Source organism: Penicillium vulpinum (assembly GCF_028829585.1).
Source record: "Penicillium vulpinum strain IBT 29486 chromosome Unknown utg000002l_segment0_segment0, whole genome shotgun sequence".
Taxonomy (NCBI): domain Eukaryota; kingdom Fungi; phylum Ascomycota; class Eurotiomycetes; order Eurotiales; family Aspergillaceae; genus Penicillium; species Penicillium vulpinum.
The window spans coordinates 1,521,807-1,541,195 of NW_026643242.1; the positions used below are offsets into that span (position 1 = coordinate 1,521,807).

At 46.4% G+C, this 19,389-nt stretch overlaps 3 protein-coding genes across 3 annotated transcripts; 1 reads left to right on the top strand and 2 right to left on the bottom strand.

The window, feature by feature from the left end:
* Positions 1-7,662: 7,662 nt before the first annotated feature.
* Positions 7,663-16,851, top strand: tor (putative TOR pathway phosphatidylinositol 3-kinase TorA; the record flags this gene model as incomplete). Its single annotated transcript, XM_057251352.1, has 5 exons — positions 7,663-7,862; positions 7,922-14,559; positions 14,619-15,007; positions 15,476-15,505; positions 15,573-16,851. Exons 1-5 carry the CDS (start codon positions 7,736-7,738, stop codon positions 16,849-16,851), a joined length of 8,463 nt encoding a protein of 2,820 aa, XP_057110677.1. The 5' UTR covers positions 7,663-7,735.
* Positions 16,852-17,292: 441 nt separating this feature from the next.
* Positions 17,293-17,487, bottom strand: N7479_003656 (uncharacterized protein; the record flags this gene model as incomplete). The annotated part of the gene is made up of 1 exon (XM_057251353.1): positions 17,293-17,487. One exon carries the CDS (start codon positions 17,485-17,487, stop codon positions 17,293-17,295), a length of 195 nt encoding a protein of 64 aa, XP_057110678.1.
* Positions 17,488-18,022: 535 nt separating this feature from the next.
* Positions 18,023-19,297, bottom strand: N7479_003657 (MFS transporter; the record flags this gene model as incomplete). Its single annotated transcript, XM_057251354.1, has 1 exon — positions 18,023-19,297. The coding sequence occupies one exon, from the start codon at positions 19,295-19,297 to the stop codon at positions 18,023-18,025; it is 1,275 nt and encodes a 424-aa protein (XP_057110679.1).
* Between the last annotated feature and the right edge of the window lie 92 nt (positions 19,298-19,389).

A 19,389-nucleotide genomic window follows, 5' to 3' on the forward strand; every position in this document is an offset into this window, starting at 1 on the left:
CGTAATTAGTTAGTTAACTAATTTTAACCAATTAAATACCTGGTTAGTTAGTCACGTGACATGTGACCCCTTTCAACCAATTCAAATGCCTCGCCGATCGATGCTAAAGTGGCTCTATAAGAGTAGTTAATTGGGGTGCTTAATAGATATAGAAGGTTAGTGGAAACCAGAAAATTGGGGGTAGAGAAGCAGAGCAATATTAGAAGCTTTTTTTGAAGTTTTGGAGTGTAGATGTGTATGTAGACCAGAAATGTATATTTAACATATGGTATCTTGATATACCGATTACCTGGGTTTAACGATATTTTTGCTGTGTCTACCTACGGAGCAGAATATATCGTTATAACAGGGTTTTACTACATTCTGCCGATCCCTTCTTCCTTTCCCCATTCTAAAAAATACATTGTCCACAGTGGATTTCATACCCATGGTCATACTTGCGAACACTCAATGAAAACTCCGAATGATAACTGCAACCTCCGCAGCACCTATTGTTATTGGCCTGGAATAGTGGCAAATTATCATGAACACTGGATTCAGTGTCTGCGCTGATAGATCTTAATGCCTTGATTCAATCGTACCCTATTTAGACTTCCGCAAAGCCCAACTTTGGGCCCAAGGTCCGGGCTCGAAACCCGACCCTCAACGAGCTGGGGGTCGAACTTTTTGGGCTCGACCCGGACCCCGGCTCGAAGGGGGGGGGCTCGTCGGGCCCCCCCCCTGGGCTCGAAATTGCATAAACCATGGTCTTGGCGTTCATAAAATGGCTGAATCACCCAAATAAATGACAGTCTTTTACCCATGTTTTGGTTCAAACATGGAATTCTACTCCATTATCATAATCAGGAAGGTGAAATATTTGGAAATTCTAGTGAATAGATGTTTATCTTTGATATATTAGCATAATAACTAAGCTTTATAACTATATAGATCAATTTGTTAGAAATGTTCTACGCTTATGAGTTGATACATACTGAGATATATATTCTGTACTGGGAACCATGTATATCTTTATGGTCGAGTATCAATCTCAGATCAATACCAATTATAAGTGGCTTGACTTATTCAAATTTTATATGAAAAGAAAGTCTATACCTTTATGATTTCTAGGAACATTTTAGATTGCTAGTCCTAATAGTTCTGGATAAGCTACCTATGTTTAACAATTTCTTATGGCTAATCAGTTGAAATATTTTGAGGAAAATCAACTTCTAACGAGCTAGGAATAGGCCGGGAATGGGCTTTTTACGGGTTATTAGTGGGCTTTACGAGCTTTTCTCGAGCTTTACGGGCTCTTTTTCGAGCTTTGTGGGCTTTTTTCGAGCTTTATAGGCTTTCTTCGAGCCGGTCCCACTTATTGTAGACAATTTAACTAATCATCTATTACTGTTATCACCCTCTATTTTGATCTATCGATTATTGATTTAACTAGCCAAGTAACACTTCTAGGTGGTCGAGCTTCTTGTAACGTATCAACACTCCTTCATAGATTCTCAAAAGCCCTTACAGTTATAGGTTTTATTAACTCTGCGATGTCCCAAAGTCAGCAGTCCGAGTTTACATCATCCCAATTCGGAGGTGACTACGATAACTTATCCTACCTTATACCCTCTAATTATCCAGCTACGCTATCGACAAGCCAACAGACTTTTGATGTCTCCGTACCGGCTTTTCTTCGACCAGACGACCCTCCCTTACTCCCCCAGCTTAAACGATTTGAACGTGTCGGACCCGATCGGAAAAGGTTATACTTCTTGTATAATAGAATGAATCACCAAGAATGGGTAGAGTGGTGGTTACAAACTGATTATAGATCAAAGGGTAAGGTCGTATAGCACTCAAATCATCTTTTATATGTCTGGGAGCACTTTACCCAGGTAGCCCATAGCAGCGATGGCAGCCCAAAGGTTATGTGTAAGTATTGCTCTGCGATCCTTGAGCATCCTTATACAGCCAAAAAAGATGCGAACGGGAAGGATACGCGTCATGGTACAACTACTATGACTAGGCATCTTCGGACTTCTACCTGTAAAAGGGCTATAAGTGGAGATCAGCAACGAGGGCGACTCGATAAGTTTATTCAGTCAACAGTATAGATATCCCTCTAGTACGGTTCGTACCACTAATATAATTAAAATAGGAAAATACCATCCGAGAGCCATTCTCCGAGGTAGCTTAGGAGGACAATCTGTTACAGTTTATCACGATCAATCGACTTCCCTTTCACCTTATCGAACATCCAACGTTTCGACGGATAATATCACAAGCACACTCGGCCCTAAGCCTACCATCTATCCCCTCTGCTGATACAGTTCGACGTCGACTATCTGCTCGTGTGAAAGAACGTCAACACTCTACACTCAAACTACTTCCAGTAGATGCAAAAATTTCAATTGCATTGGATTGCTGGACTTCACCATTCGGACAAGCATTTATAGCTATCACTGGCTATTTTATTGATATTGATTGGTCCTACCGGGAGGTACTTCTTGGGTTTAAACCCCTCGAAGGTGCTCACACTAGTGCTAATCTAAGTGGTGTCCTCTTAGAGATACTTACTGATCACAACATCCAGGATCGTGTGTTTGGGTTAACCACGGATAATACATCGAATAACAAGACCCTTGTTGACTCGCTACAACAGGCATTGTCGAGCGATATTTATATTATCCGAATACCCTGTCTTGCATATGTTATCCAATTGAGTCTGAACCAACTTCTTGATCGCTTGAAAGCAGTCCCTCTAAATGATACTGCTGAGACCAAATGGTCTGATCGCCAATCAATACTCGCGAAAGCAAATGCCCAAAGCAAAAATCGCAGTATATCTTATACTTTGAACAAGGTACGGTATCTTGCTGTTTATATCCGGGCTAGTCCCCAACGTCGCGAAGCTTTTGTCAGTCTTCAGCCCTCAGAGCAGGCACTTATACCACTTCAGGATATAAAGACTAGGTGGAACTCAACGTTTCTTATACTTCGCCGGGCAAAGAGGCTCCGTGATTTCCTTGGTATATTCTGTACAGACTACAACTGCGAGGAGATGGCACTTAACAACGACGAATGGCGTCAGATCGATTACCTTCTTTGTCTTACAAAGCCATTCTACGAATACACTCTTGCGCTTTTAAAGACTCGAGATGTGACTGCACATCTAGTATTCCAGATCTACAACATGTTGTTTAAGCACCTTGAGAAGTCTATCAAGCAGCTTCAACGAAAGCGTGTCCCATGGAAACAACAGATACTTTCCTCCCTTGAGGCTGGCCGATTGAAGCTTGATAAGTACTATTCGCAGACAGATCATGATCGTGATCACCTTTATGCGATTAGTACTATGCTGGCGCCAGATAACAGGTTCCAATTCTTTCTCTCCGATGATTGGACGAAGGAATGGCGTGATAAATATCGAGCCTTATTCCAAGATACTCTCTTACCTTACCAAGAGCGTTATGCTACTAGTTAAGGCCTACCAGTCTCCTCTCCTGGATTAAGGCCAAGCACAGCTCTTTATAATCTGCTTCGCCCAAAGAAACCTAAAGCGAAGCCGGTTGGTGACGAGATAACCCAGTATCTTGATAGTGGTAAGTTATACTCTTCTTCTGATCTTATTTCGATGAATATTCGTTACTAATTCTATATAGATATTGTTGATTCTGAGCCGCTGCCCTTTTGGCGAGAGAACCACGGTCGCTTTCCTGCGATTGCTTCGCTTGCGCGGGATATTCTTACAATTCCAGCAACTGGTGCAGGTGTAGAACGATTATTCAACACTGCTCGCGATATTTGCCATTATCGCCGCGGTCGTATAAAGTCTGAGACTATTGAAGAGTTGATGCTATTTCTTTGTTCTTCAAGATTTGACCTTGAATTACATGAGGCAAAAGAGCTTGAACGATTCTTCTCTTTGAATAAGATCGAAGTATTAAGAGAGGAAAAGGACGATAAGCTTAATAATGTTGAATTTGAACAGATTAGTGATACAGAAGAACAGCCTGAGAGCTCGGGGGGTTTGATTGATGTTGATGATGATAATACTGGTGATGATGATGCTGGCGATCCTCCATTGCCAATTTATAGTACTCAGCCACGTATGTCAGGGAGGAAAAGGAAGCATATAGAGGATGATATGTATCAGTCTCATTAGTTTACACTGGATTTAATCATAATACATTGATATATGCGTGAACGAATCAACGATTTATTGAATTTGAAGTGAACGATGTAATCGAAATACTCAAAATTACTGGGAATTCCTGCATTATTTGTGCAGTCACGAGAAATTGGCATGTTTGCACTGTTTAGTCGTAGGGGGGGGGGCTCGGGGGCCCCCCCCCTTCGAGCTGTGGGCCCAAGCCTAAAGCCCGAAACTCGCTGTGGGCTTTGACCTTAGGCTCGAAACCCGACCCTTTTGAGGGTCGGGTCGGGTCGGGTTTCGGGCTTTTCGAGCTTTGCGGAAGTCTAACCCTATTATCCTACCCAATATATTATTGCAGGGTATTCGGGAGGCTGTCTGTACTGGCCAGATAAAGCGCGGCCGGGTGAGCGTCCCACCGCCCATACGTCACGCCCCGAGCGGTCGCCTGCACTGTACTCGTACTTCGTACTCTCCGAGCCCATTTAAGTGGACTAAAGTACTTGAACAGGGATAATTTTATTCCTGCGTTTTACTAAATAGAATCATTAGTTTTACGATACTAAATAACTGGCCCTTACAAAAATTACTATTTCTTATAGACCCTCGATTGGTGAAGGTTTCAATATCCTCAATCTTGATATCTCTGCCTTTCTGAGGTGAATCAAAACTGAATCCAAGCTGTGTTGAAGTTTCATGAACTTGATTGCTTTCACTATTCCAAATGATGGACATTGGAAGCGGGACAGCCATCTACTTAGCGAAATTAGTTCCTTCGTACTAATATATACGGATCCACCTATAGATATGGTCTTATGTATAGCTGAAAGTAATCCTAGGTATAAGGGAGATGGCGCGGTTTCTTACGTCGGGTGTTCCTTTCTAGGCTCTCCGGCCTTTTGGGGTAGCGCCTTCCTTTCCTAGATCTTATACTCCGGCTAGTCAGTCGGGTTCGGTAAAATTTGAGCTGGCCTAGACTCTTGAAAATACGTACGAACTTCCAAAGCAGGATAGCGCAGGTCTTCAGTGAGGCTCAATTGGTACGATCCACCGCCGTGGGTCAAACCTCCTTTGAATCTTATTGTGTTTACAACGCCGATCCTGTGCACAGTCTCTTCCATAGGGACCAGAAAAGTATCTGTGCGTAGCTTGCAGGGGAAGTCACTACCGTTGTAAGCAAGAGGAGAGTTGTTGAGAGTTTTCTTACTGTAGGGCTCAGGCGATATCATAATCAGATACCCGCTCCAGGGCTGACAACCCGTAAGACGATTATCTCTAATAGTAGAAAGTATTTAAAGAGCATTGTAGGGGTAGTAGACTCGGTCGATATTCACTATAATAAATTATTCGTGTACCACTTGACCGATTGTGGTCTTACGTAGAGGCCAAATAATTTGGAATACGAGGAAATCATTGATTTCTATAAAATACAACGCAAGCCACAACACTATTTTTATTTAGATCATTGTGAATAAAAAGTTGATGCGATTTAGGAATTGTTGCTCGAAGTTCTTGCCTTGAAGTTATCCGCTACGACTGGAAACGACTTACGGCTGTTAATTTGAGATCTGAATCGCTTGAAGAGCCAAATCAGTATCTATATATACGTTTCGATGAATTTAGTGATTCTGGTAATTGATTGGAAAAGTTCGTAGATATGAACACCGTTGATTGATCGCTGGTGAGCCTATGGCGCGCTATTTCAGATAATTGAGGGCTTGTGTCGACTTAGGGTGCCTTTTGGCGATCAATTAAGCGAAACAGACATATATCCTCAGCTGCTAGGCGTGTGAGTCTTTGAATATTGCTGCTGTCAATTATTTCACTTTGAGGATTTTAAAAATTCCAAATTCGATCTACATTACAGGACCGTTATGTCTCTCGAATCTCGATAGAAAACACCTCCTAACAAAGTCCTGCTGCCTTCGCTAGTGCGGGTGTTCGAATATTATCTCTCTAAATGAGCGCTCACTTCAAGTCGTAAATGAACATGGTAAACGCAGTCACCAAAGAGCGCAAAGAAGAAGAGAAACGCTGTGCGAAAAACAGCGTGAACATATTCTTCTGAATGTACTGCAGACATTCACCGCGTCCTTTGCACGAAGAAAACTGGCCAGATATACATCATGACCCCCATTTCAGAGCTGGCCACTTTCAGAAGACCAATTGGTATATTGTGCCTTTCGCTAAACGGATCAAAGCGTACAAGAGTATGCACAATATCTCTAGGAGTTTTATTATCACATTCCTATTGAAAGACGTTTGAATGGCTCGGAGTCAAGGCCGAGGAATGAGTTACCTAAAGCTAGCATTTGAAAGTCGACTTAAGGGGAATAGGCAAGCATCATAGAAGCTTTCTGTGTCGCAAGCTCTCGACGCTGAATGTCTCTGCTTCGAACATCTTGAGATGAGAGCTCCAGAAAATGCACAAAAGTTCTAAGAATCATTTGTCTCATTGCAGTCAATAATTTGGCGAAAGAACCGGAAATAACTTCACTTTTCAAGAGTTCATTTTAGATCCCATAATACTGAATGCGACGGTGGTTGAGTCTGATAATGGTTCGGCGTTATTTAAACTTCTTCCATCGTTGCAGATGCATAACTTGATGTCGAAAAAACAGATAGCCTTCGCATCTGTAGATTGCCAGCAGCGATCCGAATTTGTGGAATTTTTAGGCGCCTGGTGCATGTCGGAAGAGCTCAACCGATGGTTTGACATCCGTAAGAGAATTTCATGTAAATTACAGATGTCATTCAAGAAAGCGGTCCCAATAGCGGTCTCAAAGGCGGTCTTAAAAGCGACAGCAAGCGGCATTGAAAGCGATCCTAGGACCCTGTCAAAATTTAGCCGGTGTTGCTTGGAGATAACCAACATTAGTTGGCTTGACAGAAAGGATCTTCATATACTATGTTAACCACTATAGCCTATGAGGCTATTCCACAAAGCTTCCCTTAGGATATGCTAAAAGCTTGATGCAAGTGACCTTATTCACAAATATCAGGCACCTAAATACTTGGCCTAGTGCGAGGATGAATTCATTGTAGCAAAAACAAACTGTTCAGGACTTATCCCACTGATATATATTATGTATGCAGGCAAACCTATCCTTGAGGTTATTTTTATTAAGATAAGCGCTACAATATATCCATTCTTAGATGTCTTTGATACATTTGTATGAACGAATATTAGACTACCTAAATCATCAATGCCAACTAATCCTTTGGGTGATGTATTTAGTATTGAGGGGAATATAATTCAACTCTCAGACACCAGAATTTGAATGAAGTTCAAAAACTAGGGGGTTATCTACAATATACTCAACACTCAGGACAAAATAAAGAAGAGACCTACATAGGTACCTATGTAGTATGTAGTTAGTGATTATGTACGGTTGTACCTAGTAGGTACTCCGTAGATGGTTGAGAGTGTCAGGGTCGCACGGAGTCGGGAACTCCAAACTGGTCCGTGCACCCCTTGACCTTCTCCAAGCCTCACACATGACCCTCCCTCTACCATCCAACTTGATGCGCTCCGCGTCTTTTTATTTTATGGCCTAGACCTTGTATTCCAATGTCCACCCTGGGGTGTGATTCGAAAATATGGCCCAAGCAGGTGCAATCACAGACGTGACCCAAAGGTTGTTCGTGGAGCTCAAGTCAAAGAATGAGGAGGCCAGGGCCAGAGCTGCCTACGAGCTCTATGATAATGTCCTATCTGTGTCTAGAGGTACCGACAGTTGAACTCCGAGGCCTCTAATTAGCTAGCTGACATAAGTCCTTCTACAGATTGGCCATCGGAGAAGTTCGTGGAATTTTACAACGCAGTTAGCCAACGCATCGCCCAACTCGTGGTCAACGGCAGCGATGCAAACGAAAGAATCGGTGGCTTGTTAGCACTCGATCGGCTCATTGACTTTGACGGTGTCGATGCGGCCCAGAAAACGACGAGATTTGCCAGTTACTTGCGCAGCGCCCTTCGCAGCAATGATAACGTGGTTTTGGTGTATGCGGCCCGATCGCTGGGCCGCCTCGCGAAGCCCGGCGGGGCTTTAACCGCAGAACTGGTGGAAAGCGAAATACAATCCGCATTAGAATGGCTACAATCGGAGCGTCAGGAAAGTCGGCGGTTTGCAGCAGTGCTTGTGATCCGGGAACTTGCTAAGGGCTCACCCACACTCCTCTATGGCTTTGTTCCACAGGTGTTTGAGCTTGTCTGGGTTGCCCTTCGAGATCCGAAAGTCCTCATTCGTGAGACCGCCGCCGAGGCCGTAGGTGAATGTTTTGAAATAATCGTGGCTCGTGATTCTCAAGTCCGTCAATCATGGTTTGCACGGATATACGATGAAGCGCTTCTGGGATTGAAGTCCCATAACATCGATTGGATTCATGGCTCCATTTTGATCATCAAAGAGTTGATCTTGAAAGGTACAATGTTCATGAAAGAACATTATCGCAATGCCTGTGAAATCATCCTCCGTCTCAAGGACCATCGTGACCCAAAGATTCGCACCGAAGTCGTCCTCACCATCCCCATCCTCGCCTCATATGCCCCCACCGATTTCATTGAGATCTATCTACACAAATTCATGGTCTATCTCCAAGCACAACTTAAGAGAGACAAAGAGAGGAACTCCGCCTTCATTGCCATTGGAAAGATTGCCAATGCAGTGGGCACCGCTATCAGCCAATATCTCGATGGCATCATTATCTACATTCGAGAGGGACTTGCAATGAAGGCGAGGAATCGGTCGGGAGTTAATGAGGCGCCAATGTTCGAGTGCATCAGCATGCTCGCCCTCGCAGTGGGACAGGCGCTCAGCAAATACATGGAGGCTCTTCTGGATCCCATTTTTGCCTGCGGACTGAGCAAGTCATTAACACAGGCTCTGGTCGACATGGCCCATTACATTCCTCCCATCAAACCTATGATCCAGGAAAAGCTTCTTGATATGCTGAGTATCATCCTTTGTGGAACCCCCTTCCGCCCCCTCGGGTGTCCTGAAAACCGACTACCTCCTATGCCATCATTTGCAAAAGACTTTGCACCCCACGAGCTTCATTCCGATTCCGATATCGCATTAGCACTCCATACGTTGGGTAGCTTTGACTTCTCTGGGCACATACTGAACGAGTTCGTACGTGATGTTGCTATCAACTATGTGGAAAATGATAATCCTGAAATTCGAAAAGCGTCAGCTCTTACATGCTGTCAGCTGTTCGTTCACGATCCGATCATCAATCAAACCAGCGGACACTCCATTCAAGTTGTCAGCGAAGTTATTGACAAGCTCTTGACTGTGGGTATCGGAGACCCTGACCCTGAAATCCGACGCACCGTTTTGTGGTCGTTGGACCGCAAATTCGATCGTCACTTGGCACGACCAGAGAATATTCGATGTTTGTTCTTAGCAGTCAATGACGAGGTTTTCGATGTCAAAGAAGCTGCGATCTGCATTATCGGTCGACTCTCCAGCGTCAACCCTGCGTATGTCTTCCCGCCACTACGAAAACTGCTGGTCAATCTTCTCACTGGCCTTGGCTTTGCGAATACCGCCCGCCAAAAGGAGGAAACAGCTCAACTCATCAGCTTGTTTGTCTCTAATGCGACGAAATTGATCAGGTCATACGTTGATCCTATGGTGACTGCATTGCTGCCTAAATCAACAGACATTAATCCTGGCGTCGCTGCCACTACTTTGAAGGCTGTTGGTGAGCTAGCTAACGTCGGTGGCCATGAGATGAGACAATATTTACCGCAGATTATGCCCATTATCCTGGACTCACTCCAGGACCTCTCGTCACATACCAAACGTGAAGCTGCGCTTCGGACATTGGGGCAGTTGGCGAGCAATTCAGGTTACGTCATCGAGCCATACATGGAATACCCCCATCTCCTCGCTGTGCTCATTAATATCATCAAAACGGAACAGACAGGCTCTCTGCGCAAGGAGACCATCAAGCTTCTCGGAGTTCTGGGCGCCCTTGATCCCTACAAGTACCAACAGATCAGCGAGATTGAACCTGATGTCCACCATATCAACGAAATACAGAATGTTTCTGATGTTGCTCTCATTATGCAGGGTCTCACTCCCTCCAATGAGGAGTATTATCCCACGGTGGTTATCCATACTTTGATGCAGAACATTCTACGAGAAAATTCCCTGGCGCAATATCACTCAGCTGTCATTGATGCGATCGTCACAATCTTCAAGACTCTGGGCCTGAAATGTGTCCCATTCCTTGGACAAATAATTCCGGGGTTCATCTTGGTTATCAGAAGCGCTCCTGCTAGCCGTCTTGAGTCCTATTTCAATCAGATGGCGATCTTGGTGAATATCGTGCGACAGCATATTCGCACTTTCTTGCCAGAGATAATCGAGGTCATTAGAGATTTCTGGGATGCTTCATATCAAATCCAGGGTACGATTATATCCTTGGTCGAAGCGATTGCTAGGTCGTTGGAGGGAGAATTCAGGAAGTATCTTGCTGGCCTGATTCCTTTGATGCTCGATACACTCGATAAAGACACTTCGCCTCGTCGCCAGCCCTCCGAGAAGATTCTTCATGCCCTTTTGATTTTCGGCACAAGTGGAGAAGAATACATGCATCTCATCATTCCTTCCATTGTTCGTCTGTTTGATCGACCACAAAACCCTCAGAGCATCCGCAAGTCTGCTATCGATAGCTTGACAAAACTATCGCGGCAAGTCAATGTCTCCGACTTTGCATCTCTAATGATTCACTCCCTGTCACGAGTCGTGGCTAGCGGCGATCGCGTGTTGCGTCAAGCGGCGATGGATTGCATTTGTGCTCTCATTTTCCAACTTGGACAGGACTTCACGCATTACATTCATCTTCTAAACAAAGTCCTCAAAACTCATCAGATCACGCATGTCAACTACCAAATCCTGGTGACGAAACTCCAGAAGGGCGATCCCCTCCCGCAGGACCTCAATCCAGAAGAGGTTTATGCTTTCCCTACCGATGACACCAACTTTTCCGAAATTGGACAGAAGAAGATTGTTGTAAACCAGCAGCATCTCAAGAATGCTTGGGATGCTTCCCAAAAGTCCACTCGTGAGGATTGGCAGGAATGGATACGCCGTTTCAGCATTGAGCTGTTAAAGGAATCCCCATCCCCGGCATTGCGTGCATGTGCTAGTTTGGCAGGAATCTACCAGCCACTATCAAGGGACCTTTTCAATGCTGCTTTTGTCTCATGCTGGACTGAGTTGTATGATCAATACCAAGAAGAGCTCGTTCGCTCAATTGAAAAGGCGCTTACTTCTCAGAATATCTCCCCAGAGATTTTGCAAATTCTCCTCAATCTGGCCGAATTCATGGAACACGATGACAAGGCTCTCCCCATCGACATCCGCACTCTTGGAAAATATGCAGCAAAATGCCATGCTTTTGCTAAAGCTCTTCACTACAAAGAACTCGAGTTTGAGCAAGACCAGAACTCGGGTGCTGTTGAAGCCTTGATTACCATCAACAACCAGCTCCAGCAGTCCGACGCTGCCATTGGTATTCTTCGCAAAGCGCAGGCGTATCGTGATGTGGAGCTCAAGGAAACGTGGTTCGAGAAGCTTCAGCGGTGGGACGAAGCCCTTGCTGCTTACAAGCGACGCGAAAAGACGGACCCAGACTCATTTGGCATCACAATGGGTAAGATGCGATGTTTGCACGCTCTTGGCGAATGGAAGGTTCTCTCGGACCTCGCTCAAGAAAAGTGGAACCAAGCATCACTGGAGCATCGCCGAGCTATTGCACCTCTTGCTGCTGCCGCTGCCTGGGGTCGGGGCCAGTGGGAGTTGATGGACTCTTACCTTGGTGTCATGAAAGAGCAGACTCCAGACCGCTCATTCTTCGGTGCCATTCTGGCAATCCATCGTAACCAATTCGAGGAGGCCAACATGTACATCGAGAAAGCTCGCAATGGTCTCGATACAGAATTGTCTGCTCTTCTTGGAGAGTCATATAACCGCGCGTACAATGTTGTTGTCCGGGTGCAAATGCTCGCTGAGCTAGAAGAGATCATCACATACAAGCAAAACATCGGCGACCCTGAAAAGCAAGATGCCATGCGTAAAACGTGGAATCAAAGATTGCTTGGGTGCCAGCAAAACGTGGAAGTGTGGCAGCGTATGCTCAAGGTCAGAGCTCTTGTCACAGCCCCACGTGAGAACCTTGACATGTCTATCAAGTTCGCCAATCTTTGTCGCAAGTCCAATCGCATGGGTCTTGCGGAGCGGTCCCTTGCATCTTTAGAGACAATGGTGGCCGATGCCAATGGAATGCGCACTATAATACCACCCGAGGTCACATATGCCAGGCTGAAATTCAGTTGGGCAAATGGCCAACAACTAGAATCTCTTGAAATGATGAAAGAGTTCACCTCTGGTCTGACCGATGATTTTTCCAGATACAACACATTCATGGTATCAAATGCTGATCACCACGGCGTGAATGGAGTCAACGGGGTCGCCGATCAGAACCACCCAGATGTTATCAGACTGAAAGAACGGATTGGTGATGATCCCAGCAAATTCAGAAAACTGCTTTCTAAGAGCTATCTGAGGCAGGGAGAATGGCAGACAACCTTACAGAGGGGTGATTGGAGGCCGGAGAACGTTCGAGATGTCCTCAACGCTTATTCGGCGGCAACCCAATACAACCGCGATTCATACAAGGCGTGGCACTCCTGGGCACTTGCAAATTTCGAAGTTGTTACAACGATTGCCAACCAGGCTAGTCGTGAGGGCATGCCTGCACCGGTTCCTCCTCATATCGTTACAGAGCATGTAATTCCTGCCGTTCGCGGATTCATTCGCTCAATCGCTTTGTCCTTGACATCGTCGTTGCAAGACACATTAAGATTACTCACTTTGTGGTTTAATCATGGCGGAGATCATGACGTGAATACTGTCGTCACGGAAGGATTTACGACTGTCAATATTGACACTTGGCTTGCTGTTACTCCTCAACTGATCGCTCGAATCAACCAACCCAACATCAGGGTGCGGGGTGCGGTTCATAGGTTGCTTGCCGAGGTTGGCAAAGCGCATCCTCAAGCCCTTGTGTATCCACTGACGGTGGCAATGAAATCAAATGTGACTCGACGCTCTCAATCTGCTAGCAACATCATGGAAAGTATGCGGCAACATAGCGCCAAGCTTGTTGAGCAAGCAGATCTTGTGAGTCATGAGCTTATCCGAGTTGCGGTCTTGTGGCATGAACTCTGGCATGAAGGTCTGGAAGAAGCCTCTCGTCTCTATTTCGGTGATCACAATGTTGAAGGCATGTTTTCAACACTTGCTCCCTTCCATGATATGCTAGACAAGGGCGCTGAGACCCTTCGTGAGGTGTCATTTGCGCAAGCGTTTGGTCGTGATCTAGCTGAAGCGAAGCACTACTGTATGATGTATCGCGAGTCGGAGGAAATTGGCGATCTCAACCAAGCTTGGGATTTATATTACACTGTGTTCCGCAAGATCAGTCGACAACTGCCACAGCTATCGACTCTCGATCTTAAATACGTATCTCCTCGACTCAAGGATTGTTCAGATCTTGACCTTGCGGTTCCAGGAACATACCAGAGCGGTAAGCCAGTTATTCGGATCATGAGCTTTGACCCGATCTTGCATGTGTTGCAGACAAAGAAACGACCGCGTCGCATGACGCTCAAGGGCAGCAACGGAAGCTCTTATATGTACCTTGTCAAGGGCCATGAAGACATCCGACAAGATGAGCGAGTCATGCAACTTTTCGGCTTGTGCAATACCCTGCTGGATAATGATGGCGAGAGCTTCAAGCGACACTTGTCAGTCCAGCGCTTCCCTGCTATTCCATTGTCTCAGAGCTCTGGTCTGCTGGGATGGGTGTCAAACAGTGATACGTTGCATGCCTTGATCAAGGAATATCGTGAAAGCCGTCGGATCCTACTCAACATCGAGCACCGGATCATGCTTCAAATGGCACCCGATTATGATAGCCTCACTCTCATGCAAAAGGTCGAAGTCTTCGGTTACGCCATGGACAATACGACCGGCAAAGATCTGTACCGGGTGCTATGGCTCAAGAGCAAGAGCTCCGAGGCATGGCTCGAACGTCGTACGAACTACACTCGATCGCTTGGTGTTATGTCTATGGTCGGCTACATCCTTGGTCTGGGCGACAGACATCCATCGAACTTGTTGCTGGATCGTGGTAATGGACGTGTGGTTCATATCGACTTTGGTGATTGTTTCGAGATCGCAATGCACCGAGAGAAGTACCCCGAGCGAGTTCCGTTCCGACTTACTCGCATGTTGACATTCGCCATGGAAGTCAGCAACATTGAGGGTAGCTACCGTATCACTTGCGAGGCTGTCATGCGTGTTCTACGAGAGCATAAGGATTCCTTGATGGCAGTTTTGGAGGCTGTAAGTGACCTGATTTTTTGGCGTGTTAGAACCGCAACCACTAACTTTTACTTTTCTAGTTCATTCACGACCCTCTAATCAACTGGCGTCTGGGTACACAAGATTCCTCCCCCGACCGAGTCTCCCTCCCCGCAGATCGTCGCGGGTCCATCATGGACGGTGTCAATTTCGAACCCGGCAATCAACCAGCTGATTTCTCTCGCCGCCGCCGCCCGTCCATGCTGGAGGGTGGTATTCTCGATGCTCCAGAAGGCGTTCCACAAGAAGCCCGCGAGGCACAGAATGCCCGTGCTCTCCAGGTTCTCGCCCGAGTCAAGGAGAAGCTCACTGGACGAGACTTCAGAAATACCGAAGAGCTGAGTGTCAGCGACCAGGTGGACAAGCTCATTGCGCAGGCAACCAATGTTGAGAATATCTGTCAACACTGGATTGGATGGTGTAGTTTCTGGTAATCTGGCTTTGCTCTTGGGGTTCCATGGCAATGATGATATGATATGATGCGTTTTGTTTCGATTCCTCACCTTGTACTTAGAGTTAAACCCCGTCATTTGCTATTTTCTCGTTTTTATTTCTAACTTCTCCTACCACAACTCTAATGCTTCTTCTGCTTTATGGTTAATTCTGCTCCCTCGGTAGTTGTGTGAGATTGTATGGTTATCTTGGCTATGACACCTTTGCAAGTTAAAGGAGACAAAGGGAAAACCCTTTTTTGTTATTGTAGTTTATTCAATATATTCACCTAACACATTGCATATCAAAAAAGAGTGTATACCTACTCTGTACGGAGTAGTCAGTTCTCAGATAATGAGAACACGTGATCGGTGGCAATTGAGCTTTAGGTCCTGACGGGGATTTACCTTTGGACATACCAACTTCCTCATACCAACTTTTTTTTTTGATTCTTCGCATTTTCAAGCATCATGGGTGGAGACTTGAACCTGAAGAAGTAAGTACCAAGTTCCGGCTCCAACATCTGCTCCGAGAGAGAAGCGTAACTAACAACCGCCAACCAGGTCATGGCACCCAGGCTTGATCAAAAACCAGGAGCGCGTATGGCTGGAAGAGAAGCGCGCTCTCGACGAGCGCAAACAGATCGCGCAGTTACGACGTGAACGAGAGGAGGAGCGCCAAATGGAAGAGATTCAACGCCTCCAAGAAGCTTCCGGAAAGACAAAGCAAGTCAGCCGAGTCGACTGGATGTACCAGGCACCCTCGACCGAGACCGGTCACTACTCAGAGGAGATGGAGGGATATCTGCTGGGCAAGCGACGCATCGACGGAGTCCTCCTGAAGAATGACCCCGATACTAAGAAGCTGGAGAAGGGTTCGGAGGTTGTGGGCAATGGTACCGCGGCTGGCCCATCTATTGTCTCGGCGCGCGACACCATGTCGAAGGTTATGGCGGACCCTCTACTTGAAGTGAAGAAGAGAGAACAGGCGGCTTACGAGGCGATGGTGAAAGAGACGCTCAGACGCAAGGAAAAAGAGAAGGAACGTGGAGATCGTGATCGGGGAAAGGATCGTGACCGTCGTCATCGCACCCAAGACTCAAAGCGCAGGCGCTATAGTGATGATGCTGGCGATGAGCGCCGTGACCGCCCCCACCGAAGATCTTCACCTCGACGACACCGATCTAGATCACCCGGTTCGCCCGATCGATCTACCCGCAAACACCGAAGTGATCGCGATCGTGAACCTCGCGACGATAACTACCGCCCAGACAACCGTGATCGGAGGAGCGATGAGCACAGATCTCGCCGAGATGATAGGGACCGGGGCCGAGACCGTCGCGATTATCAAGACAAGAGAGACTCCCACTCCGGTCGACACCACGATCGCGAAGACAGAGGTTCCCGGCGAGACCGTTCACTGTCCCGGAACTCCCGATCTCCTCGCCCATCCAGCGATCGCAAAGAACGCCCTGCCGCTGACGAAGATCGCCGCCGTGACTTCTCCCGGCGCGAGTACAATAATCGGCGTGACTCTGGCAGGGCTATGGGGCCACCCTCGACCCGTACACCAACAAACAAGCCCGATACCAAGGAACTGGAAGAAGAACGCCGCCGCAAGTTGGAAGAAATGCAATCTAACGCCGCAGAAATTGAATCAGAGCGACTTCGGCGAATTGCGGAGATATCTGCCAAGGAGGAAGTACAACGGGAGGCTGACGATCAGCAACGTTCAGACCGGGGCAGGTTCATGTCTGATGTCAATAAGCGAGTACAGGAAGATACACTTGATGAACGTATTCGGCGTAGCCGTGGTGGACTCGCGAAGCTGGAACAGGATTAAGACTGTTTTGGTTTCTAAATAGGACTAGAGGACTAAAAGGCTCGAATAATGAATGGATATCAATGACTTATGTATTAAAATTGCTGGTAACGCTAAAAGTAAAACAAGAATTTGTGAATATAGAAACCGGTCACAGCAAATGCCTACATACCTGCATGTGTGTTATAGCATCTAATCCCCTTACTCTTCTGGGGATATGAGGAGCTTTGAAAGAGCCATCATTGTGGACCGCGCAGCTCACTGTATTTCGTTTCGAGCAAAAGGGGGGGGGTCATCCTTCCAGCCTGTGAGACCCAAGTTCTTAGGCACACGTTCAAACAGCCAGCATACTGAAGCGCGCTAACCCGAAGATCTCTTAGGATTCCCCGATAGCTTGGTGCCTTCTGACTGCGTTTCTCTTCTAGGGACTCTTCAGCACAGTAGCTATCCCCGCGACAAAGTTCAACAAACGGTCTCCGTCGGTTCTTTGGCGCTTGACTCAACAATTTCACCGATATCCTTTCCGTTGTCGAAGTTGTGATTTTGGCCATCTATTTGGCTCGCTCGGATTAGCCATCGGCTTGTAGGTTGTAGGAGGAATGGCTTGGTCGTCAAAATTCGAGCTTTCAGAAGGTTTGCCTTTCGAGCACTAGACATACTCGGGCTCATAGGGGGCCAGTGTCAGGGAAATATCATGATTGTCTTCTAAGACAATCAGACGTCTATGAAGTCAAGTCAGAATATATTTCTTCAATGTTGATCTGGTCTGACTCACGGAAAGGGCACCCACGACCATTCTTGTCGTAGATTATCCGTATGAGGTTCTAGCCTGTCTCTTGCCAGAGAACCTCTGGATTCTCGATCCCGAATGGTGTATACAAAATTTTGTGATATGAGAGTGGACGATGAGAGGCAACTCAAGTTTTCAAATGTATATATACAGACGCTCCTTCCTACGAAGCTCAATGTTTACATATCTATATGGGGCAGGCACGACCCACATCATATATGACCATATATGACATACAGTCCATGAAGTACGAGTGACCATTCTAGCTTGATGTTTCATTAAATATTATTTACTTAGGATATTAACTCCACTAGGCCTGCGTGGCTTAATCTATATGCGACAAAAAGGGACCAAAAGGAAAACATACACACGTTGATCACTCATCCGGAGACGACGGCATACCTACGCCAGTATTTCTGGAGAACGTTCCCTCTTCATGGCCCTCTCTCTCCAAACAACTACAACCATACAGGTAACTCCCAAGGAGCAAAAAATTGCCAGAATTGTCATCCACCACCCATACCCGATGCTTGCCACTGCAATAGGCGAGACAATAGTGCCAATAGCCGCAAGTATATTTCGAACTAAGTTCAAATCAGCCACGACAGAAGCGCCCACCCCAGGCCTGACATCAACAAGGAAGGGCATGATTGTTGAAGTGATAAGCATGAGTCCCAACCCAAAGAGGAACGCTCCTACTAAGGGTGCAAACCAGAAAAGTTGGTATTCAACCAACCAGCCATAGAGGAGAAGGCCAACCGGGACAAAACCAACTCCATACCACACGGTCTTGAGTCTTTCCACGGGGTTGACCTCTCCGTCATGGGTAAGCTGGTACTTGCGCAACTTCGCATCGCTGAGCTGACCACCTGCAACGCTGCCAATTGCATAACCAAGACAATTGCTGATATAGCAAAGGCCAACTTCAATGGAGGAGAAGTTATATGGAGGCGCGGAGTATGCGTATGGGAGAGTGGTGTTGAAGCAGTACAGACTTGCAAAGCAAATGCTGACATAGCATACAGATAGTGCGATCGATGGAACAAGGAGGAGTTTGAGTTTAGGTAATGGGGCAACAACATCGCGTTGAACCTTTTCAGGCCAGGATAGCGATGGTTCGGCACTTTTTTCGGTGGGTGTCTTCACCAAGGTCTCGGGCAAAGCCAACAAGATGAGTATCGCCATGGAGAATGTGAATATAGCCATGAAATATAAGTTTGATCGCCATCCAAGCCATATTTGAAGAGCGCCTCCTACAATCGGGGCAACTAGAGGCCCGATTAGAGTGCCGAGGTAGAACCATCCTAAGGCAGATCCACGGTCGGTTGAGATATAGATGTCGCTGATGACACCGGCCCCGACACTTTGAGCAGATGAGCATCCCAGCGCCTCGATCAATCGAAAGACAGTGATCAGAGGCAGTGAATTTGACACTGCGCAGATAATGACAGCAATGGCTGAAATGAGGAAGCTGAAAACCAGAACTGGTCGACGTCCATATTCTTGGCTCAACGAGCTCCACCATAAAGGCGCAATGGCTAAACCAATGAGGAAGACTGTTGTAGTTAGAGCTACTTTGGGCTCTGTTGTATGGAAATGGTCCACTAGGGTGGTGAAGGATGGAAAAAGAATGCAGGAGGCAAACGGCGCTGTGAATGCTGAGAGGGTGATGATCATGACGATGCTATTCTTTTGCCATGCTGAATGGGTTTTTGGATCATCGTGTCGTTGAGCAAAACAAAAGTGATCGAACCACGATCTACTCGGAA